This window comes from Miniopterus schreibersii, assembly GCF_964146895.1.
Source record: "Miniopterus schreibersii genome assembly, chromosome: 9".
NCBI lineage: Eukaryota > Metazoa > Chordata > Mammalia > Chiroptera > Miniopteridae > Miniopterus > Miniopterus schreibersii.
This window is the reverse complement of record NC_138118.1, coordinates 16,126,735-16,146,478: the sequence shown is the minus strand read 5'-3', so window position 1 is coordinate 16,146,478 and position 19,744 is coordinate 16,126,735. Positions and strand designations below refer to the sequence as shown.

General features: G+C 41.5%; 1 protein-coding gene, 1 long non-coding RNA gene and 1 pseudogene across 6 annotated transcripts in view; 2 read left to right on the top strand and 1 right to left on the bottom strand.

The window, feature by feature from the left end:
* STRIP2 (striatin interacting protein 2) overlaps positions 1-7,881 on the top strand; it is a 46,082-nt gene extending 38,201 nt beyond the window's left edge. For 2 of the 4 annotated variants that reach the window (XM_081146331.1, XM_081146330.1), the window contains one exon: positions 4,793-7,881. In XM_081146331.1, coding sequence (XP_081002457.1) covers positions 4,793-5,043 — 251 coding nt within the window. In that variant the 3' untranslated portion in view covers positions 5,044-7,881. The remainder of the gene's footprint in view (positions 1-4,792) is intronic. The other 2 variants (XM_081146332.1, XM_081146333.1) reach the window with 1 other exon arrangement.
* LOC308561366 lies at positions 267-19,620 on the bottom strand. The gene is made up of 3 exons (XR_013999462.1): positions 19,401-19,620; positions 4,084-4,244; positions 267-448 (listed from the first exon to the last, which is right to left on the bottom strand). It is a non-coding gene; the product is annotated as an uncharacterized lncRNA (long non-coding RNA).
* Positions 9,355-10,688, top strand: LOC308561985 (small ribosomal subunit protein uS2 pseudogene; annotated as a pseudogene). The gene is made up of 2 exons: positions 9,355-10,291; positions 10,685-10,688. The product of its transcript is annotated as a small ribosomal subunit protein uS2 pseudogene (transcript).
* Positions 19,621-19,744: the final 124 nt, after the last annotated feature.

Genomic DNA, 19,744 nt, shown 5'->3' with positions numbered 1-19,744 from the left:
TATGTGATTATAGGTTAGATGCTGACATAACAAACTTTAAGGCACTGCCCCAAACCAGCATATACCTCATCCTACGAAAATCAATTTTATTAAACAGTTAAATTGAGAGATAATTACCCCCTTTCCAAAACATTCCTTTAAATGACGGGTTTCTCCAAGAAATTTTTCCCCCTTCATTTTATTTTTCTCTTCTCTGAGATATCCTTAAAATTAAATAACTTTTTGTTACTACAAAGCAGTTAGAAAATACAAGTAAGCAAACTTTTAAAATATATACATTTTTAATTTTTTAGAGAGAGAGGAAGAGAGGGGTAGAGAGAGAAATATCAATCTGTTGCACACGCCCCAACCGGGGATCAAACCCTCAACCTGGGTGTGTGCCCTGACCTGGAATCAATCCTGTGACCCTTCAGTGCATGGGATGATGCTCCAGCCAACTGAGCCACACCTGTTCAGAGAGAGGAAAGGGGAGAGAGAAAGAAACATTAAATGGTTGCCTCCTGTACTTACCCCAACCAAGAATCAAACTTGCAACCTAGGTATGTGCCCTGACCGGGAATCTACCCACAACCTTTTGGCGTATGGTACACGCTTCAACCAACTGAGTCACTTGGCCAGGGCACATTTTTGATATTACCATATTTACTCCATATTTGTACCACCCAAAGATTGCCACTGATAGCATCTTATTGTATATTTTTCCAGATACTTTTCTCTACATGTATATACATATTTTATTCAAATGAAAACAAATTGTACGTGCTAATTTTTTTTAGCATAAATACATTTAGTTGCTAACCAAAGGGTTGATCCTAATTAAACCAACATTTGGAAATAGTTGCATGTAAAATGTTTGTGATAAAGATAACTGAACACAGTAATTTTTTAAAAAAGCATGGAGAGATTTGCTCATTGAACTGAGCTTGTTTATCCTCACAGCTAATTCTTGTCCAGAAGGATGATGGAATTTTTACTCTACTTTTTCATAGATCTGGGTACAGGTGACATTGTTCAGGACACCTTCCACCACTAATTTCCCACCTTCCAATCTTCTCATTGTGCTTTCTTTCCCATCCCATTCCTGAGGTTGAACTAGTGGGCCATTTATAAAGTTGCAGATGGTCTGAATTTTTCTGCCATCAGCTGTAGTTTCTTCAAACTTCTCTCCCAGGTTATATGAGAACTGTGTCGTTTTCAACGTGCTCTCAGTTTTTTATAACTTTAAAAAAAATTTTTTTTTTTTAATCCTCATCTGAGTGTATTTTTTCCATTGGTTTTCAGAGAGAGTAGAAGGGAAGGAGAGAGAGAGAGAGAGAGAGAGACACATCGATTCGTTGCTTCCCGCATGTGCCCCAACCGGGGCTGGGGATTGAGCCTGCCCTTGGCAGGAATTGAACCCAGGACCCTTCAGTTCACAGGCCAACGCTCTAACCGTGGAGCCAAATTGACTAGGGCGTGCTCTCAGTTTTCATGGTAAGGTTTTTGCCAGCAGAATTGATGACACAGTCTGGTTTGGCCATGGCACCCATTTTCTGCAGAGCCACTCCTAGTTCCTTCAGATGTTACCAGACAGGGGCCGACCTGTAATGTGTGGGTCCTTGACCCTGTGCAGGAAAGATTTCACAACACAAGTCCAGATGGGCTTGAGAGTGTTTATTAATGCTGGGGACAATGAAACAAAGGAAGAAATTAAGGTAAAAAAACAACAGGGGAGAGCCTAGGCGGTGCTCTGCTTTGGCTCTCTAGAAGCGTTATAGGAAAGAAGAGAGCCAAGGCAGCCCCGCCTTTGCCTTTGCTCACTGGGAAGTCAGAGTAAAAGGGGACCTTGGAGACAGGATCAGGGGGTGAGCCTGGGCTGAGCTGCCCTGGCCCCCACTCCCCAGGAGGGGGCCTGGGCGTGCTCTAGAGCAGGCCGCATTTAGTCTTTGTCCTGAGGGCTTTTTACCCTTTTTTTCCTTCAGGTGAGACTCTTAGGGGAGGGTTTCAGTGGAATCTTCATCAGCTTTCCAGGTGCATTTTTAATAGGCCAATGCATTAAAATGAGTGTACAGAGGAGTTTTGGATTATTCTTTGGTCCGTTTTACTGTTTTACTTTTATCTTAGGTCTGTCTGGCTTTAATGAGGTTTTGCTATTTGTTACCCAACTTCATCTGTCCTTGGGTTTAGCTGGTACAAGTGGCATTAATTGGTTCTTTGTTCTTTATTTTCCCAGGCCATGGTGATTTAAGCTATGTATTTTCTGGTTAGGGGGGAGGGTATAAACCGTTTGCTCTCGAGTGAGAAAATAAGGTCATGTAATTCACAAGCTGGCTGCAAGCTGCCCATACTGTTTGGCCTTGTCTTAGTTTCCCCATTCCACTTGCCTAGGAATTTTTCTAGCTTTTTACTGTCCTACTACACAAGTACTCGTCTAAGAGCCATCTTCCTACCAGCTGCTGAATGGTGGCCATATGGACTCGGGAGACGTGCGGCCAAGCTGAGCCAAGAAGAGCATGGCCTGTACCTGGTATTTTATAATCTCTTTTTATGTTAATCCTCACTTTAAGATATTTTTTTTCCATTGTTTTTTTTTAGAGAGAGTGGAAGAGAGGAAGGGCAGGGGGAAAAGAGATAAGCATCGATGTAAGAGAAGCACATGGATTGTTTGTCTCCTGTATGCACCCTGACCTCGCCAGGATGGAACCTATAACCCAGATCCATGCCCTTGATCAGGAATCAAACCCACAACCCTTCAGTGCAGGCCATTGCTCTAACCACTGAGCATGCCAGCCAGAGCTATAATCTTTTTTAGTTAACATAATCTCTACCTTTCTATATCACTACACTTTTAGATTTTATCTAATAATCAAGCCTATGTTCAGAATTCCCCAGTTGCCCCAAGGTTTTTTAAAGCTATTTTTTCCAAGTCATAATCCAACCCAGTACCACAAATTCCATCTGGTTGTTATATCCTTTTATTAGTTTTGAATCTACCAGTCATTCCACCCACCACCCCCACCTATGACACTGACTAATTGAAGAACTAGGACAAGCTTCCTGCAGAATAGCCGCCGTCTGGATTTGTCTACTTGCTTCTTTGTGGTGTTGTTTACCTTACTCGTCCATCTCGTCAATTTTCAACATTTTTCATCTCATGGCATGTGAACTAATTACTAAAATTCTGTGGCACACCAAAAAATGTATTTTTTGCTTATCTGACAAAATAAATAGGTATGATTTTGATTCATTCACACTGGACAGCTATTGTTATGTTGGCTGTTGTCATTTTTTTAATTTGACAATCTGAGGGAAAAGAGGTCAGTGCCCCTGACTAAATAGTCAGGTACTGCATGTTTTAAAATTCTTATGGCACACCGGTTGAAAATCACTGCTCTGGTATTACATATAAACTGAAAGTTAGATCTAAAGGTTTGATGAATTCAATTTAAAACTTTTTGGCTATAGTACATTCTAGGTAATGTTGGGAGCTGCATATTGCCTCATATCAGGAGACATTGTAATATCTAGTTGACCTACCAAAACTTATGCTAAAATTGACCAGAGTTTGGAAGAATTTATTTTCATTGTATTGACATTTGTTTTAGTGGGTTTGACCATTATTTGCATAATTACATTTAAGAGTTTTTGGTAAAATGACTGATGACTTTGTTTCTATTTATCCCACTTAGACTCTTATTTCAGGGCCAGAGATATACGCATTTCCCAGATCTCTTATTCCAATACTCAATGATGCTGGGATTTGCAACAGGCCTGAATTTGAGAGGATGCTGCAGTAAAGAGTGCAGAGAACAAAGGGAAGCATACAATTGGCAGATAACAAACCAGGATGCAATTTCTATAAGACATGAAGCACAATTAACTATTCAGATTCTTACAGTTTTTTAAAATATGAAAATGTTTTATCCTGCAAATGGCATGTCTGTTGTTGCTGCCATCATGAGCCAAGATCCTAACTGCACTTCTTTATGATAAACCATTGAGTATGGGAATAAGAGATCTGGGAAATGTGTGTCTCTGGCCCTGAAATAAGAGTCTAAGTGGGATAAATAGAAATAAAATAGAATATCTGTTTTCTGTTATTACCTCCATGGAAGCCTTAATCTCATAATATAAGATGAGGGAGGTCCCAGGGAATCAGGAAAAGTCTTTAATTGGTTCATTCTAGTTCTCCTTGTTGTACTCCTTCCTGCCTTTTCACATTCCTTGGGAGTTGGTGATGCCATTCAAATGGGAAACTCTCATCCCTGAGAAAGTTCAAGAAAGGGAACTGAGTTACCATTTTGAAAATATAATCAGCAGGTCCTCAAATAACATCATTTTGTTCAACATCATTTCATTATAACATTGATGAGATGCCTTTGGAACTTAACTCTCATTTATATCAATTAGCCTATGTTAAAATTGGGTCACTTAAAGTTGCAGGACCTATTGAGGATGTTAAATGAGGACTTACTATACATATAACTAGTAAGAAAGTAAATTAATGAAAAGGAAATACAATAAAAGACATAACACCTCCCTCAGGGTCCTCATTTTCTTCTCAGTGGTAATCACTGTTACCAGTTTCCAGACTACCCTTCCAAAAATAGCCTGTATATATAAGCATATATGTGTGGACATGTATTTTTTAAACCTGAGTGGCAGCACGTTATTTACTTACTTTTTACATTGCTTTTTACAGAAAAGGAAATTCTGAACAGTTCCACTGTTGGTATCCTATAGACCATGCTCTGGTAAGGGGAGCAGTATCCTGAGCTGTGTACATCTTTTTCTCTCTCTCTTCCCATCACAGACATTGATGCCAGGCCATGGGACTTCCAAGCAGAAGAATGCACCTTGAGGGCCAACATTGAAGCTTTTAATAGCCGCCGATATGACAGACCTCAGGACTCTGAATTTTCACCTGTGGATAACTGCTTGCAGAGTGTGCTAGGACAGAGGCTGGATCTGCCTGAGGATTTCCACTACTCATATGAGATCTGGCTGGAAAGAGAGGTGTTTTCACAGCCCATCTGTTGGGAAGAGCTGCTCCAGAATCACTGAGCTCTTGTCAACAAAGCATCTGATAGATGGGGTTTGGCTCCAATAAATGGTGCTCTGCCTACCCTGCTCATTCAGCCTTTGTTTCCAGTTCTAGAAATGCTTGTCCAGGGGAGAGCTGGCTCAGTCCAAGGACATCCAGTGTAGTTCAGGGTTTTCTGGGGGCTATTGTGCCTGGAGATAGTGCAAGGCTAGGATCCTGAGTGACAAAAAATTGATGAACTTACCCTGGGGTCATTCGGGTGCCAGGTGGCTGTGGAAATCTCCTGTTGGACCAGTCCTTCACATGCTTTTTTTGTGGAACTGCTCTCTGCTTTAGTTTTACCTAGAACCAGCCTAGCCTTTGTTGGCCCCAAGAGTGCGAATAAGTTTATGATGACATTTGGCCCATGGCATTTATCATGGTAGTGGGAGGTGCGTATCATAAAAGAGGGAGAACATTTTCTTCTTCCTCACCCTGGATTCCTAGGTTTGGCAAAACCAACTTTGAAATTAAGTTTTTTTTTAAATCCTTATCCAAGGATATTTTGTCCATTGATATTTAGAGAGAGTGGAAGGGAGGGAGAGAAAGGGAGAGAACCATTGATGTGGTTGCCTTCCGCACATGCCCCAACCAGGGCTGGGGATCAAACGCACAATCCAGGTACATGCCCTTGACCAGGAATCGAACCCACGACCCTTCTGCTCGCAGGCCAACACTCTATCCACTGAGAAACACCAGCCAGGGCAAGTCTTTTTTTTTTAATTTAAAATTTTGGCACTAGCCCTGGCCAGTGTGTCTCTCAGTTGGTTAGAGCATTGCCCCGTGCAGCAAAGGGTCACAGGTTCAACTTCCCGTCAGGGCACATACCCAGGTTGCCTGTTTGATCCCTGATCAGGGCATGTACAGGAAGCAACCAAATCATGTTTCTCACATTTCTCTCTCTCTCTCTCTTTCTCTCTCTCTCTCTCTCCCCTTCTCTCTAGAATCAGTGAAAAACATCCTCAGTTAAGAATTAAAATTTTGACACCTCTTTCTAAAGTCATTAGCTCTAAGATGATTTTAGAGCTCCTCCACTTTCTTTGTGAAGGATGATGATTTACTATTACCTAAATACTGCATGTTATAGAAAGGTATATTGTGTAGTGTTTTTCCTTGATTCTCTAAGAGATCTGTGTTCAGTATGAAAATTATTTCCTTATGTACTCTGTATAGGGCATGGAGTGCTCTGCCACAACCAGTATGAAACAGGCCTCCTGTAAGGATCTTCCATGTTTTTTTCTGAAACTACCTTAGTCTTAAAATGACTTAGTACACTGCAGAAAATTATTTTCATCCAATTCATTTTTTAAATGACCAGTTAACTACAGGAGGTTTTATTTATTGATATGGTGTGTCTATTTGCATGATCGATTATTGAACAGCAAAACAGCTTATCATTTTTCTTCTATGTTGATTAATGATTTTCGTCTCTTTTTTTCTGCTAGTGGTTTCAAAGTGTCATGCGGAGATTTAGCAATACTGTTTCTACCTAAAATTATTGCACATTTCTTTGAAAATATAAGGGTTGTTGTACCAACCTCTTTAAACTTCTCTTACAGCAGAATCACATACTTCCCAGCAGAAACAAGATTTTTAGAAAAGTATGATTCAATCAGGATTATTTTCTCTTCTACCCCCACAATTGTCATCTGTATTTTCAAGCTTTTTACTTTAAATCCCCTCTCCCCCTAATGTAGACACTACTGAATCTTTTATATGAAAGCACCAGGCCACTTAATTGTGCCAGGAGGTCTAATCAAAATTGGCTTATTTATACTCTGTCCTTTGTCATCCAGTTTCTCTGGAAGTCATGATTGAGTTACAAACCATATCCAAAGGAACTCCAGTATACCAAAACTCTAATTAAAGCTTGGGTTTCACCTCCTTGTGCTTTTAGGGTAGCAGGATTTCTGTTTTTATGGAAAGGTCATGTAAGTATGTAATGCATGAAATTTCTTAAAATAATTTGTAAATTTTGCCTGAATAGGACAGTAGTCCTCATTGCAATCAAAATAATTTACTGAACATATCATTGTGAACCCTATTAGCTATAATTTTAATGTGATTTAAGTAAAAAGATAATTTTCAAGGAAAGAGCAATCATCAATTTCTTTTAAAGCCATATAGTATTTATTTTGTGTCAAGAACAAATAAGTTGCCCTTTTAATTTTTTAAACTATACTTTTATTGACTTCAGAGAGAGGAAGGAAGAGGGAGAGAGAGAGCTAGAAACATCATGATGAGCATTATCATTAATCAGCTGCCTCCTGCACGCCCCCTACTGGAGATCGAGCCTGCAACCTGGGCAAGTGCCCTGACTGGGAATCAAATCACAATCTCCTGGATCTTAGGTCAATGCTCAACAGCTGAGCCATGCCCAGCCGGGCATAAGTTGTCCTTTTAAAAGTATGCACATGAATGCTTCCTAAGGCTTACAAGTATGATAAGCCTTAACATTCCATACTTACAAATCATCTCTGAGGGAAGATTCTCAGTGCAGATGGAGAAATTGTGGCACCAGGGGTAAGTGATTAGTTTCAAATTACACCATTTTCCCACTGACTTGCTGGGACTAGTATTCAGGTATCAAGCCTCATATGTTAAGGTAACCAGTTTGAATATCTCATTTTGGGAATCCATGTGTGTGGTTAGGAATAAATTCAGGTTAATCAGCTTCCAAGCATGATTGCTGTTACTCTATAGAAGAACATTATTTAAGTGATTAAGTAGAGGGTTATTTGTGAATATTTCAGTAAAGTTTGTGTTGTTGATAACACTTTATTTACTGAAGTACTTTAATAAAAAGAAAATTGAACTGGAGTTAGAAACTTGGTCTCTAAATTCTTTATCACAAGAGAATCTTAAAGACATATTAGATATAGAAAGGAAGGATATAATTAAAGAGGATGAATATATAAAATCTTACATTAGTATTCCCTGGGCGTAGACTAATACAAGCAACTGCAAAATCTTAGTGACTTATGACAGACCTTTATTTCTTGTTCATGGGTCTGTGAATCAGCTGCAGCTCTGCTCAACTGAGATTGAGCTCTGCTAGATTGACTCTGCTCCAGACATCATCTTCTGGCACTAGGCTGATAGAACAGTCCCTATCTGGGACATACAATTCTCATAGTAAAGGGCAGGAGCAAGACACCAAACCATAACTTACAAATACATTTTAAGCTCCTGCTTGGATGTAGCATAAGTCAAATTGCTCTTATTCCATTGGCCTAAAGCAATGAACATGGACAAGCCAACCATTGGGCCAGAGAAGCACACTTTACAGGAAATCAGCTGCAACCAGACTGCCATAGACACTGAGTCACTACAGCTTCCCAATGAGCTCGAGATTGGTAGTGAGACTTTCTTAGGGATTCTTGAGAATTTTAACATTTCCAGTGAACATCTGAAACCACCCATGTCAGTGCTTTATATTGATAACTTTCAGTTGTGGCTTTCTTGATTTCCCTGGTTGACAGTTCCCCCAGCTCTTCATTCTAACAATAATCACTTACATAAAGATAATCCTATAGACAAGTGTTTTGATGGTATCCCTTCTCCCTCAAGTAGTTGTGAGTTTTGAATTTCTCCCTCTAGTCCTTCTGGAGATGACCCATATTTACAATAAAACTAGCTGAGATCTAGATGCAGCTGAGGTTCTGGAACAAAAGTGACACTGGTTCATATAATAATCAAAGTCATGACCTTGATCTGATTAATGCTTGAATTAATGAGTTAAATAACCACTTTAACATCCAGGCTAGGTCAAGTATGAACTTTGTGACTCTTGGCACTCTGGGAAGCTAGGAGGTAAGTGTGTTTAAAGTGATTTTCAGAGGCTAAGAAAGTCCCGCCATTATCTCAGAAATATTGGGCATGGCCAATTAACATCTGCTCTGCCTATCATTCCAGGCCAGACTTTTCTGTATTAGTGTGATAAGAATGTTTTCTGTAATAAAGTAACATTTTACAAAATAAAGAACTTAGCTATAAACATTTGTAAAACACCCAGTATGTTCTATAGCAGCTGGTACTATCTTACATGTGTTTAATACTAATAACATATTTAAATACATATTTTACATGCTGCTTTTCAACATGAGAGGCATCAAAAATTTTAGCATAAATATGGCTACAGCATGATTTTATTATCTATACATTATAATCTTGTCTTCCTCTGGGCCTCCTCCTGCTTTCTCATTTTTTCTCAACCAAAAAAAGATTATAGTGCATTTTCACACTACCCAGAGAGGGACCCATCTGGTGTTCTCAGTTCCTATGTAACTTAGAGGGAAACTTTCACAGTGCCCAGAGCTCTTGATGTCCTGCAAATGAAAGAGGAGGATGTCCTCAAATTTCTTGCAGCAGGAACCCACTTAGGTGGTACCAACCTTGACTTCCAAATGGAACAGTACATCTACAAAAGGAAGAGTGATGGCATCTACATCATAAATCTGAAGAGAACCTGGTAGAGAAGCTTCTGCTGGCGGCTCATGCCATTGTTGCCATTGAAAACCCTGCTGATGTCAGGAATATTGGCCAGCGAGCTGTGCTGAAGTTTGATGCTGCCACTGGAACCACCCCTACTGCCGGCTACTTCTGGAACCTTCACTAACCAGATTCAGGCAGCCTTCCGGGAACCGAGACTTCTGGTGGTTACTGCTCCCAAGACTGACCACCAGCCTCTCACAGAGGCGTCTTATGCTAACCTGCCTACCACTGTTCTACGTAACACAGACTTCTCTGAGCTATGTGGACATTGCCAGCCCTTGCAACAACAAGGGGGAACACTTGGTGGGTCTGATGTGGTGGATGCTGACCCAGGAAGTACTGCACATGCATAGCACCATCTCCCGTGAACAACCACGGGAGGTCATGCCTGATCTTTACTTCTACAGAGAGCCTGGAAAGATTGAGAAGGAAGTGCAGGCTGCTGCTGAAAAGGCTGTGACCAAGGAGGAATTTATCAGGGTGAACGGACAGCTCCGGCTCCCGACTTCACTGCTGCTCAGCCTGAGGTCGAGGACTGGTCTGAAGGTGAGCAGGCGCCCCCTGTGCCTATTCAGCAGTTTCCTACTGAAGACTGGGGTGCTCAGCCTGCCACTGAAGACTGGTCTGCAGCCCCACTGTGCAGGTCACTGAATGGGTAGGAACAACCACTGAGTGGTCTTACACTGTTCTTCCACAAGTTCTTAATAATGGAATAGAAATAAGAATGGAAATAAGGTTGATGAAAAATAAAGTTTCTAAAAGTTGTGTCCATTTAAAAAAAGATTATAGCGATAGTGAAAATAATAATTTACCTCCCTTATAATTGCAACACTGAGCTATTAATATGGTGGCAATTTAACAATATAAGGAAATGTGTAATCTCTAAAATAGAGTAGAAGGGAGAGATCAAAGCTATGTTTATATTGGCAACAACATGAAAATACTTTTGGAAATGTTGGCATGGGTAAGTCCCAATTGGTGATTTTTGGAAAACATGAGTGAGTTATTTTTCCACTAGTGAATTTTCAGTAGTGAAAAAATCACCTGGTATTCCTTCAGGATTCCTGGTCTAGAAAGTTTATAGAAGATAAGCCCTGAGTACCTTATACCTTCAAACACCTTTTCCAGGTGAATGTATTTTCTAAATGTTTGGCTACTCTAATATCCTTAAAATGTTATGCCTCAATATTTAGAAGCAAATTTTTCTTTGGGAATATATTCTTGAGTTGAAAGGGACCAGAGGTCATCTAGGGCTAGGCCAATCTCCATCCAATGCAAGAATTCCTTTAATAGCCCGCTGGGCGTGGCTCAGCAGTTGAGCATCGACCTAGGATCCAGGCGATCGGGGCTCGATTCCCAGTCAGGGCACATGCCCGGGTTGCGGCTCGATCCCCAGTCGGGGCGTGCAGGAGGCAGCCAATCAATGACTCTCATCATTGATGTTTCTCTCTCTCTCTCTCTCCCTCTCCTTTCCTCTCTGTAATCAATAAAGATATTAAAAAAAAAAAAAAAGAATTCCTTTAATAGCACCCCCAGGTGCTTATCTAGCCTCTAATATTTTCACTAACAAGAACCTCACTACTTCATAGTTTCTATAGTAGCAATTAAAGTGTCTACAACAGAATTAAGTACCTCAATACAGTCAACTTATTATTTAGGCCAGAAGAACCATGAACATTTATAGAATCCAAAAACCTAATGTAAGCTATTAGTTGTACCTTTTTCCCACTATGTTAATTTCCAAGGGCTGCTGTAACAAATTACTGGAAGCTGAGTGTCTTAAAACACCAAAAATATACATTTTCTCACAGTTCTGGAGCCCAGAAGTCTGAAATCAAGGTGTCAGTAGGACTGCACTCTTTCCAGAGGCTCTGGGAGAATCCATTCCTGGCCTCTTACAATTTCTGAGGGCTCCAGGCAGACCTTGGTTTGTAGCACATACTCCAACTTCTGCCTCCATGGTCACATTGCTTCCCCTTCTCTCTCAAAACTCCTTTTGCCTCTCTCTCATAAGAATACACCTGATTGAATTTAGGGCCCACCAGGATAAGCTCCTCCTCTCAAGATCCTTAATTAATATTTTACTATATAAGGTAATAGTCACAGGTTCCAAGGATGAGGCAGACATAAACAGGTATTTTAGGAGACCACTATTCAATCCACTAATACTCATCAAACACCTAATAAATAGCAATACTGATTTCTTTATTCTCCCTCTATCATTATTAGAGGTATAAGGCAGACCCAGGGGACATTATTTTTATTTGTAAGATGTGTGTGGTTACTGATGTAGTCAAAGGAAGTTCAAGAAAGTTTCAGGCTTGGGTAGATTTTGTGACATGAGGAAGAAGGTGGAAAATTGAAGAATACATTTGTGTATGGGTATTTTGGGTAAAAATTTAAATATTTCACAGTACACAATGAAAAATGTAACCTCCCACCCCAGATCACTTCTTCATTTTTCAGAAGTCATTACTATCAATCTTTTTTCCTATTTTTTATTCTTTCAGCAAATTCCCATAATACCCATCTCCCCACCAAGTTTTTTTACACAATATACTCTAAAAATCATTTATCATGAAGATCTATCTCTATCAGTATTCTCTTATATGACTATACATTTAAGATATTAATTAAGTAAAGTAAAGTAATTCTTCCCTAATACTGCTTGCAAATATGTTTCAGCTAGGAAGACAGGTTAGAAGGAAAGATATAGATGGAAGGAATGGGGGGGGGAGGGCATGTTATGATGGGATGAGGTTAAGGGAGACTCACTCAGTTCTCATAGCAATAGGCAGTCTGAAAAAGCAATCTGAAATACAATCTGCCAGCAGTTCTGGCCTTTCAAACTCCCAGATCCTGTAAATGTAATGAGATTGTGCCTGAGTGGGCTATGGGGAGGTGTTCAGACTGTTCACTCTTTTATAATTAGTCAGATTTAAATATCAAAAAGCAAGGATTTTAAATTTTTACTTTTATTTTATAGAAAATAACCAAAATCTTTCTAAGGAACTGCAAGAATGCAAAAGTCATCCCACCTCTGCTCAAACACCTTTGATGACAGTGACTTCCTTACTAAATAAGACAGTGCCATCTGTCCCCTTGCCTTCAAATGGAAACATTACTTTGAACATTCTGTAACTTTTTGTTCAAATGCTTAATGGAGCTGGCATGACAGATCCTCCATGTGGATGCCTGTGAGAATATGTCTTCAGCACAAGATGTGATATTTTAGTCAGAAAGGCTGTAATGGATCAGATTGAGTGAGGGTGCTGGACCCAACTTGGTGAGTTATTATATCAATGTTCTGACTCCATTAGCTGTCTGATAAATGACAAGTTATTTCAATTCTCTATATCTTAGATTCCCCATCTGTAAAATGGGATACTACTACCTACCTTCTAGAATTATAAGTACCAAATGAGTCAATATGCATAAAGTGTTTAGGATAATGCTTACTAACCATGAGTGTTCAATTATTTCCCACCTCATTCCCCTCCCTTTTATAGAATCCCCCCAGCAAGAATAATAAATAGCATTTTAATTCTCTAGATCAGGGATCAGCAAACTACAGCCCATGAGCCAAATCTGTCCCACCAACACTTTTATACAGCCCATGAGCTAAGAATGATTTTTCTATTAAACGGTTCAGGAAAAATCCATAGAAGAAAAATTTTTGTGGGACATGAAAATTTGATGAAATTCAAATTTGAGTTTCCATAATAGTTTTATTGGAACACAACACACTTATTCATTTATATGTTGCCTATAAATGCTTTCATTCTGTGATAGCAGGATCGAGGAGTTGCAAAAGAGGACATAAGGCCTGCAAAGCCTAAAATATTTACTGAGTTTGCTAACCAACCCTGCTCTAAATAATGTCTTCTGAGTCCGCCCCCGCTGGTCTTATTGCCCCACAAGTTTCTCACTAATGGCTGACCAGAGGTAATTATCTTCAAAGGACATTTTATTAATTTTTTTTTCAGTAACTTCCTCTTCATTATTAGGGCTATAATGGGTAAAGTGAATGCAGTGCTATACTGTTGAACTTAATGAGATGAAAAAGGGAAGAAAGAAAAAGGAAGGAAGGAGGGAGAAAGGGAAGAAGGCATTACCAGAGTAGAAAGTAGGAAATACGAATTTTAAATGTAACTTCTAAGGAAGAGACTGATAGGATATTCTAAATTTGGATATTCTAAGAAAGTATGCTTCAATTCTGGTAATGTTATATTTTTTAAAAGAACAGTACAGTTAATGTTACTATTAATAAAGAAGACATAAGGATGTGTATTTATAAACATAAAATTAACCAGTGCTATTGGAATGTGAGTTTGAATAGTTATCTAAATTTAACATCTTCCAGTTTACACAAGAAGATTTATTCAGATCTTGTAGAATAAACATCTTAAGTCCTAAATATTAAGAATTCCAATTCTTAAGTGGATTGGAATTTAAGAAAAACGGATATGTTGCAAATTTTATATGTGTGTGTATGTGTGTGTGTGTGTACATATATATATATTTTTTAAATCCTCAACCGAGGATATGTTTATTGATTTCAGAGAGAGAGGAAGGGAAAGAGAAAAAACAACAAGACACCAATCGCCTCCCATTCACACAACCAGAGACTGAACCCGCAACCTAGGTATGTGCCCTGACTGGAAACTGAACCCACAACCTTTTGGTGTACAGGATGACACTCCAACCAACTGAGCCACCTGTCCAGGGCATCAATGATATTTTGATTCTAACAGTAACTATGCTCCGTTATAACAAAGTCTGCTTATGCCACACACCTCGCCAGCCCTCCTCACTCACCTCCCTGTAAGGCCAATGTTAAGGCTTTCTCCAGTGCAAAGTCTGAAGATCCATTTAGTTGATAGAAAATGGTGCTGCCACTGAAGTTGTTCTGATAGTCACTAGACCATTCATTTTATGTCCCACCTGTCCACTGACAAAGCATGCTTTCTTGTGCTTTATACCTTCTTTTTTTTCAGGTTTATGAAAATATAATTGACAAAATTATATTTAAAGTGTGCAACATGATTTGACATTCGTATACATTGTGAAAGGATTCCCACAATCGAGTTAACACATCCATCACCTCATTTATTTATTTGTTTGTTTTGTTTATTTTTTGGTTTTAACATTTAAGTTCCATTCTTAGCAAATTTTAATTATACAATACAGTATTATCAACCTTAGTCACCATGTTATACTTTAGATTCTCAGACCTTATTCATCTTATAACTGAAAATTTGTACCTCTTCCCATTGTATTTCCTACCCACCCCAATTTTATCTTTTTTTAAAATATGTTTTTATTAATTTCAGGGAGAGGGAGAGATAGAAACATTGATTATGAGAGAGTCATTGATTAGTTGCCTCCTGCATGCCCCCTACTGGGGATCAAGCCTGCAACCCAGTCATGTGCCCTGACAGAGAATTAAACTGTGACCTCCTGGTTCATAGGTCAACGCTCAACCACTGAGCTATGCCTACGGGACCAATTTTATCTTTTTAAGCAAGACATAGAAACAACTTGAATTCACAAAGCACTTTCACATGTGTTCTATCATATCATCTTTATAGCAACCTAAGGGAAGAAAGGGAAGCTTTAAAAATTGCTTAACTAATAAGTAGTAAGGTCAAGACTTGAACCCATATCTCCTGGCCTCAAGTCCAGGGCACTTTCCTGAATAATTTTGGTGTTTAACATCACAGGCTGGACAGATGGATAGAGATGGCTTTGACTCTGTGTGAACTGGGGCAAGTTCTCTGATCTCATGTGCAAATTGGAGAACTTAACAAACTATCACACTGGTTGTAGTGCAGTGATAATGTATGATGCTCAGCAAGGTGCCTGACATCAGTGCTCCTTCAATGTTAACTATTATTTGCAATACAAAATTATGAGGTCTAGTCTAAAATGATGAGGATGTCAAGGGAGGGATCGATATGAAAGACTTTCCAAAGGATGCACAGGCCTTGGTGGTAGAGATGGATAAGTCATAGGTAACAAAGGGCAGAAGACTGGGAGAGGAGTTTTGCCACTGACAGGGGAAACTGACATGAGAGGCTGACATGAGGGTGAGATGTCCTAAGTCTGGGGAATAATGGGGCCTAGGACTGGAGTGCAGATGGAGGCCATCTTCCACAATAGAGGCTGTGTCATCCCAAAGAGGCAGTCATTGACATTAGATAAGCCATCATGTGAGGAGACCCCGAGGAAGAATGGCAGAGGGCCAAGGACTGGACTTTGAGATCAGTCAACACTTAGAGTGCAGGAGAAGCAGTTAGGCATTAGGTGACTGAGTGAGCAAGGAGCATAATGCACGTCTCCGAAGCAAGAAGGGAGACTTAACAGATGGAGGGGAGAGGAGCAGCATTAACTTAGTTCAGAGGTCAACGAGAATGAAGAAGTTGCTGGGCTTGGCAGAATGAGGATAATAATTCTTCCCACTGAATCCTGAAAATCCTTCCATTAATGACTATTATTACTGCTCTGGCACACAAAGATGAGCCTGAAAGAGGTTGCCCACTGTGGGAAAGAGGAGACAAGTAAATGTATTTCTATGCCAGAGGACTCAGCTGACTTTAATGGGCACAAGTGTTGGTAGTGATGAATGAGCTCCCAGAGATGGTACAGTTTATACTGGGCCTTGACGTTTGAGTAGGCTTTTGGTAGTCGAGGGGGAAAAGGCATTCCAGGTAAAGGGGACCATGTAAAGCAAAGGCTGGGAGGTATGAGAATGCAACAAATCCCAGAAACTGAGGAATGTGGCAAAAATAAGGTATGTAGGGCAATGAGAGTAAATAAAACTAGAAAAGCAGACTGAGGCAAGATTTTGAAAGGCCATCAATACCATACCAAGGAGTTAACTTCCTAGAAAGTAGTTATTAAAAGTTTTTGAAATGGGTGAGACATGATTATATCTATACTTTTAGAAAAAATACCAGGATGGAGTGTAGAAGCCTGAGAGACAGCAGGACCAGTACTGACCTGAACATGGGTGGTGGTCTGAGGAACAGGGGAGATACAGAGGAGAAAAGGGAAGTCTTCAGAGAGATATGGCTTAACAGAGTGAAGAAGGGCACACTGGCAGGTTTGAGTGATTAGGCAGAGGTTGGCATCACCCACAGCACATAAAGGCAGGAGGTGGCTCAAGTAGATGTGGGTGAGCGTGAGCTCTGGGTAGGAGGGAGGGAGGTATCAAAGATGATCAGTTTACAGTTGGGCCCTAGATGGCTGCTGACGCCATTATGCAAAATGATACTTGGATATGAGAAGTGTTTGATTTTAAATATGGTAAGGTTTAGGTTCCTAAGAGCTAAAATTTTTAAATCACCTTCATTGAGGTATAATTAATATATAACAAATTGCACTCATTTGAAGTGTATAATGAACTTTGACAAATACATACACCTGTGCAGGTTCAGCTTCATGGGCATGTGACCAGGGAACACATAGGGTCCCTATTCTCAGAAGGCCCCTGTGCTTGGGTTTTAATGCTCTTGAGTTCACAGTCTTGAAATTCTTAATTTATCTTTGAATTTGTGTTTCATAAATGAAGTCCAATGGGACAGTGGACTGTGTTGGGTGGCAGGGCTTAGAGTATGAACTCATGCTGAGTCTCATCTGTCATCCTCCACTCCCCCTAACCCTGCCTCCCCCATTCCACTCCTACCCCACCTCAGGGTCAGGCTGGTGCCCAGGTCTCAGGGCAGAGCATGGCGGCACCCCAGCACATTCAGAAAATGACATGTGAGCATCTCACCCATCAGGACCCAGGTACCAAGCACAACCCAACACAGAGGTTACACCTCCTTGGAGGTCACCCAAGTGGGGTGGCAGCCCATGGAAAAGGAAGATGCCCAAAAAGGGGAATGTCCCTGTTCCCTGGGGAAACATAACATTAAATAGCAAGAAAAAATAAACAGCATGATAGATTAATAGAGATCACAGAAAAAAGGAAAAGTTTTATAATTTAGTACCTTCAGTGGATTATTTTCCTGCTTCCCCACATTTTCATTTTGTACTGAACCAGGCAAACTATGTAGCCAGACCTGCACTGGTATAACTACCACCACAATCAAGATACAGACATTTCCATCACTCTCAAATTTTCCTCTTAACCCTTTACAGGGTCAATCCTCCCCATCGCCCCCCCCCCCCCCCCACACACACACACAGACACACTGGTGTACTTTGAGAAAACTGAATTTTAAAACATGGAGCAGGGCTCTGGGCCTCCTATCTGGAACTGAAGAAAAGCTGGGCTGAAACCCCAAAAGGGGGTTAACCTGAGAGAGTTGTGATGATCCAAAGAAATGTGGGGGGATACCCCCATCCAGGGATTATAAGAGGGACCCACAGAGGAAAAAGCAAAGGCAGAGGGAAGGAGAATTTGCCATATGAAGGGAATATGGACTCATGAAAAAACTACTAGACAAAAGTAGTTGGAACTGGGCTTTCCTTTGTTGATGAATGAGTAGGGAAAATGAGAACATGGTACATAAATACTAGCACATGTACTATCCCTCTGGAAGCCAGGCCATCAACAAAAGGCGGCAAACAGAACACTTTATTTTTGGTTGCAGAGCCTTTCAGGACCCCACCCCTGCTTCCTGGTCCAGTTTTCTTTACCTGCCCTTAGTCTGCAATGTCCTGTCCCTGATCTTGGCATAACTGACTGCTCCTGATCATCCAAATCTCATCTTAAACATCACCTCCTTAGACCTTCCCGTCACCATTCTAAAAGAGCATCCAGCTGCCACATCAATTTAATACACCCAATATAATACACTCTGTCACATCCATTATTTTTAATGTCTGCCATGCCTCCGTTTCAACACCCCCCCCCCCCAAAACACCCTTAAGAACAAGAACTTTGCCTCATGCAGGGAAGAATTCCCAGGGTTTAGAACCCAGTGCCTGGCAAGTGGAGGATGATCAATATCTGTTGAAAAGAAAGGAGTAAGTCAGGCCCTGGCCAGGCAGTTCAGTTGGTTAGGGCACTATCCTCATAAGGCAAGGTTACATATGGGTGTGATCCTGGGTCAGGGCACATACAAGAATCAACCAATGAATGCAAAAATAAGTGGAACAGCAAATAGATGTTTCTCTCTTTCTCTCCCTCTCTAAAATTGATAAACAACAACAAAAAAGAAATAAGTCACTCTGGCTGGTATTGCTTAATGGTTGGAGCATTTGATACTCCAACCCAAGGGTTGTGGGTTTGATTCCCTGTCAAGGGCACACACCTGGGTGCAGGTTCCATCCCCAGCCACGATTGGGGGGTGAGGCGACCAATGGATGTGTCTCTCACGTTGATGTTTCTCTCTTCCTCCTTCCCTCCCTCCCTTCTACTCTCTAAAAAAAAATCAATGAAAAAAATATCCTCGGGTGAGGGTTAGCAAACAAAACAAACAAAAACGGAGTCAGTCATTTTAAAAAGGAATGAGGATCCTGCTCCCAAACTAGCCCCCGCCCACCCCCCTGCAGGGAGGACGACGTGGGGATGAACGCGCGAGGCTGGCAGCGGGACGGTCCCCGCGTCCTCGGCCCCTTCTCGCCTAATACCACACCGACCACGCGAACTTCAGGCCCTTACTCTTTGGGAGCCCGTATCGGGCGCTTTTACAAACATTTCCCCCGTTATTCTCACTTGAGAAAAGCTTTATCGCACTTTCCAGGAGGTCGTGGGGTCTTCGTGACTTCTCCACGGTCAGCCAGTGAGTGGCTAGGCTCAGAGTCACCCCCGAGTCGACCCAGCCCGACACCAGTACCATACACACCCCAGGACTGCTGGGCGGGTACCGCGCCCCACCCGGCCCGAGCTCACCTGCGCCGGCCCGGTTGCCCCACACGGAGCAGGAGTGCCAGGCCCTCGCGGCCCCGCCGCCACCACAGGAGGTAAAATGGCCCAGCCAGGGCGGCCGGGCGAGCAGCGCACAGCGGTAGCTGGAAGGAAGGCGGGCCTGGGTTCCAGGACGCGAGCCGGGCCAGCCACGCCGGGAGGGACTAGAGCGCGGGGCCCGGGGTCCTGGCAACCGGTAAACACTGCGCGGCCCCGCCCCCCGGCGCTCCGCCCCGCGTTTGTGCGCGGTCCCCGCGCCTGCCGAGTCCCCGCGTCGCGCGCCCAGGGAGCCGTGCAGCCCGCGGCCTCCGTGCCCCGGTGAGGCGGCT